The 4,513-nt window shown below is 44.1% G+C and overlaps 1 protein-coding gene across 1 annotated transcript; it reads left to right on the top strand.

Annotated features, from left to right (window-relative positions):
- The first annotated feature begins 882 nt into the window (after nt 1-882).
- On the top strand, nt 883-3,299 carry LOC126587840 (9-cis-epoxycarotenoid dioxygenase NCED1, chloroplastic-like). The gene has a single exon (XM_050252925.1). The coding sequence runs from the start codon at nt 1,130-1,132 to the stop codon at nt 2,975-2,977; it is 1,848 nt and encodes a 615-aa protein (XP_050108882.1). The 5' UTR covers nt 883-1,129; the 3' UTR covers nt 2,978-3,299.
- The last annotated feature ends 1,214 nt before the right edge of the window (nt 3,300-4,513 follow it).

Genomic DNA, 4,513 nt, shown 5'->3' with positions numbered 1-4,513 from the left:
GTCGCTATTACCCAACTTATACCCACCAAATCGAATAAATACTTCAGTGTGACTTGCAGAAGCTACGTATGAATAAGTAGTAGAAGTTTCTTGGAGTCACTTCCGAGCCGCTATATTAATCAAATAGTAAATTTTAATTTTACGACATATCAATTTTGTTGTCTATGTGGATCATAAAACTCAAACTAGTAATATCATGCGGTGTTGTGCCCCTCACTCTTAGAAAATTTCACAAAATTTGCGGTCCAAAATGAAAAAAAATGCGTTTATAAAAACTGAGCACATGATTTATACTCAGCTTTCAAACTAAACACCAAGTTAGTAAATTGGTTGAGAAATACACAAAACTCAATAGTAGGTTGTCTCAATCATCCTACTTGGTATCGAAGCATGTAAAAAAGTTTGTCAATAGTCTCAATAACAGCAGTCCCAATTGGTTTATATTTTGCTGTTCAATATAAACCAACTCAAGTTTGTCAATAGTCTCAATCATCCTACTTGGTATCGAAGCATGACATAAACAACCAACTCAAGTTTATATTTGCGAATTGTTTACATTGCATTGTAATCAATGTGACATTGTGATTTTGTTCTAAATTTAAAGAAGTTTCACGTGGAATATAATGGTATAAAAAGAGGAAAGAAAGAAGGAAACCAAAAATATGCAACTCGTAAGAAAACAGAAGCACAGATAATATAAGAAGGGGTTCGTGTCAAGTTATTAAGCAAGTAGACCCCCCCACCCACCACCACCTCGTTACTTATTGGTAATCCTAATTGAGTCCCCAGTTCTTGTAAATCCAACACGTGGTCTCTTGCTACATGTTTGAGGTGGACCTCCCTGCCTCCTTCTCCCTCCCTATATATACCCTCCATCTCTCTCACCCGATTCGACCAACACACACCCCGCAGTCCCGCTCGTTGCTCACTGCACACTGCACTGATATCTCTCTCTCCCCCCGAAAATCCATTCCAAAAGCAAACCATACGCAATCTCTCTCCCCTCCCTCCCTCTCTCACTCACCCACTGTCGAACAAAGCAGAAACAAATTTACTTGCCCTTCAAGGCCAATCAAGAGGCACCGTTCTCTGCTACTACTAATAGTAATTTACTAAAAGTGAGAAAACCATGCCTTCCACGGCAACAGCGGCAGCTACAGGTACACGGGTTAAGCCTGTTACTAGTACTACAAGACACCGCCGGCTTTCTTCTTTAAATTCTTCGAATTCCTTTAGAAATCAATTGGGATTTTCCCCCTCTTCTTCCTCAATTTTCAAATCAAAAACCATCTCTTGCTCTCTGCAAACACCTTCTCTAGTCCAAATTCCCAAACACTCCCCTACCTACCAACGACCTTCAACTTCAACTTCCACTAAAATCCCAAGAGAAAATAAGACCCAAAAGTCCCCAACTTCTTCAAAGCCAGTGCCACAACAATGGAACTTGTTACAGAGAGCAGCATCCATGGCTTTGGACGCAATGGAGAGCGCTCTGCTTTCCAAGGAAAAACAACACCCACTTCCCAAAACATCCGACCCAAAAGTCCAAATAGCCGGAAACTTCGCTCCGGTGCCGGAGCACCCCGTCGAACACTATCTACCGGTGACCGGAAAAATCCCCGACTCAATACAAGGCGTCTACGTCCGAAACGGCGCCAACCCACTTCACGAGCCGGTCGCCGGTCACCATCTCTTCGACGGCGACGGCATGGTCCATGCCCTCCAGTTCAAAGACGGAACCGCCAGCTACGCTTGCAGGTTCACCGAAACCAGCCGTATCAGCCAAGAACGTGACCTCGGCCGTCCCCTATTTCCCAAAGCCATTGGCGAGCTCCACGGCCACTCCGGCATCGCCCGCCTCCTCCTTTTCTACGCCCGAGGGATGTTCGGGCTCGTGGACCCCACCCACGGCATCGGCGTCGCGAACGCCGGCCTCGTCTACCACAACGGCCATCTTCTCGCCATGTCGGAAGACGACTTGCCGTACCACGTCCAAATCACCGAAACAGGAGACCTCAAAACGGTCGGCCGCTACGACTTCGAAGGGCAGCTGAAGTCCACAATGATCGCCCACCCGAAGGTTGACCCCGCCACGGGGGACCTCTTCGCGCTCAGCTACGACGTCGTTCAGAGGCCTTACTTGAAATACTTCAAATTCTCCCCAAACGGCGAGAAGTCCCCCGACATCGAAATCAACCTCGAGCAGCCCACCATGATGCACGACTTCGCCATTACCGAAGGACACGTCGTAATCCCCGACCAGCAGGTGGTGTTCAAGCTGCAGGAGATGATCGGCGGTGGGTCCCCCGTGATTTACGACAAGAACAAGATGTCTCGTTTTGGGATCCTCGACAAGAATGCCAAGGACGCGTCGGGAATCCGGTGGGTCGACTGCCCCGACTGCTTCTGCTTCCACCTCTGGAACGCGTGGGAGGAGCCGGAGACGGACGAGATCGTCGTTATCGGCTCGTGCATGACGCCGCCGGACTCCATTTTCAATGAATGCGACGAGAATTTAGAGAGTGTTCTGTCCGAAATCCGGCTCAATTTGAAAACCGGCAAGTCGACGCGCCGCCGCATTTGCTCCGAGAATCTGAACCTGGAAGCTGGGATGGTGAACCGGAACAAGCTAGGGAGAAAAACCCAGTCCGCGTATTTGGCCCTGGCGGAGCCGTGGCCGAAAGTTTCGGGTTTTGCGAAGGTGGACCTCTCCACTGGTGAGGTGAAGAAGCATATCTACGGTGACGAGAAGTACGGTGGCGAACCTCTGTTTCTTCCCAGGGACCCCAACTCGGAGGACGAGGACGATGGTTACATTTTGGCCTTCGTTCACGACGAGAAGAAGTGGAAGTCGGAGCTGCAAATCGTGAACACCATGGATTTGAAGGTGGAAGCTACAATTCAGCTGCCCTCGAGAGTTCCGTACGGTTTTCATGGAACGTTTATAAGCGCTAAGGACTTGAAGAAGCAGGCCTGAGGAAATTTACTGCCCCTCGGGAGTAAATTAGCAAAATTTACAGAGGAGATTTACCTGTGGGAAGCTATCTGATATGCCCCCGGAGACTCATCTGTTATATTTTTTGTGTATGCAGTTTTGGGTGTATTTAGAAGATTTTAGTGTGGGAGGCTTTGGGACACCCAGCTTGTAGCTTTCCGAATAGATTTAGCATTCGAGCTCAGCTGGGTTGTCTCCTTATTCTCTCACTTTTGTATGATATGATTATACAGAAAGGGTGTGTATATTTTCTGTTTAATTGTTGTGTAATTAAATTTAAACCTGCAGTTTGCTTCTCCTCTCACTCTGTTTATCATTTTTGTACGTGCTGTAATTTTAGTAATTTAAACTTGTATATACCCGTAGAATCTCAATAATTTAATAATTTTGGTTAAATAATATTTTTGGCTGGTCTCAACTTAAAGACATTACATAGTAAATTAACAATTCACTAAATTTATAGGATAAAGCATTACAAAAAATCGGCCAAATATTTTTTAGTGGACTGTGCGGTGAGACCCTAATTTTGAACAAACACGTGATGAAAATATTGTTAATCATAAACTTGTAGTCAAGTCAGTTATTAATCTTAGTCCGACTCAATTTCTACCAAAAACCCCATCCACGTGTAGGGGCAAAAATTACAGCCCATTATTTTCTACAGAAAACTAAAAGTAGAAAGAAAAACTAAAAGAGTTTTAACAAAATGAGAAAAAAAATAGTTAAAATAAAACCCACACACCGATGACTCCCGTCGGCTCCCACTCCGTCTCTATTTCCTCAGCCACGCACCACTTCATTCTCCATCTCCCCCCGCTAACATCCCTCTCTCAAAAACAGATGAATATTTTGTTTGACAAAAAAAACAACAGATGAATAAATTGCTCTCTCTTGGCACCGTCTCAGGCAATGACTTCGAGGCATCGCATGCTCTCTCCACCGCCATGGGTTACGGTGGTTGTAGGGGCAAAGTAGGTTGATTTTAAAGAACACCTTCCATGACTGTCATTCTAATTCCTTCCTTCAGAACCAGTGCTGGTAGACGTTACTAGGAAGATGGGGTTACGGGAATTTTGGGTAAAATTTTCCTTCAGTTCTAAAAAATAAATTAAAATAAAATTTACATGTCTATGTCGCAATATATATAAGAGTAAATTGTAGTAATGGTCTCTCTACTTTAATCAAATTGGAGCAATAGTCCCTCAACTAAAAATCTATTACCATTGGTCCTTCAACTTATCAAAATGTGTAGCTATAGTCATTTTCATCAATTTCGTCAAAATAAGTTATGTTAAAATAACCATTTATATAATTAGGGTTCCTCAACTCATCAAAGTGTGTAATTATGGTCCTTTTCGTCAACTACGTCAAAACATTTGTCAAAACGAGCTATGTTGGAAGGACCATTGCTACAATTGGGTTAAAGTTAATGGATCATTTCTCCAGTTGAATTAAAGTTGAGGGACCAATAATAATGAATTTTTAGTTGAGGGACCATAGCTGCACGTTTTGATGAGT

Source organism: Malus sylvestris, chromosome 10, assembly GCF_916048215.2.
Source record: "Malus sylvestris chromosome 10, drMalSylv7.2, whole genome shotgun sequence".
Taxonomy (NCBI): domain Eukaryota; kingdom Viridiplantae; phylum Streptophyta; class Magnoliopsida; order Rosales; family Rosaceae; genus Malus; species Malus sylvestris.
This window is presented reverse-complemented; position numbering and strand designations above follow the sequence as displayed.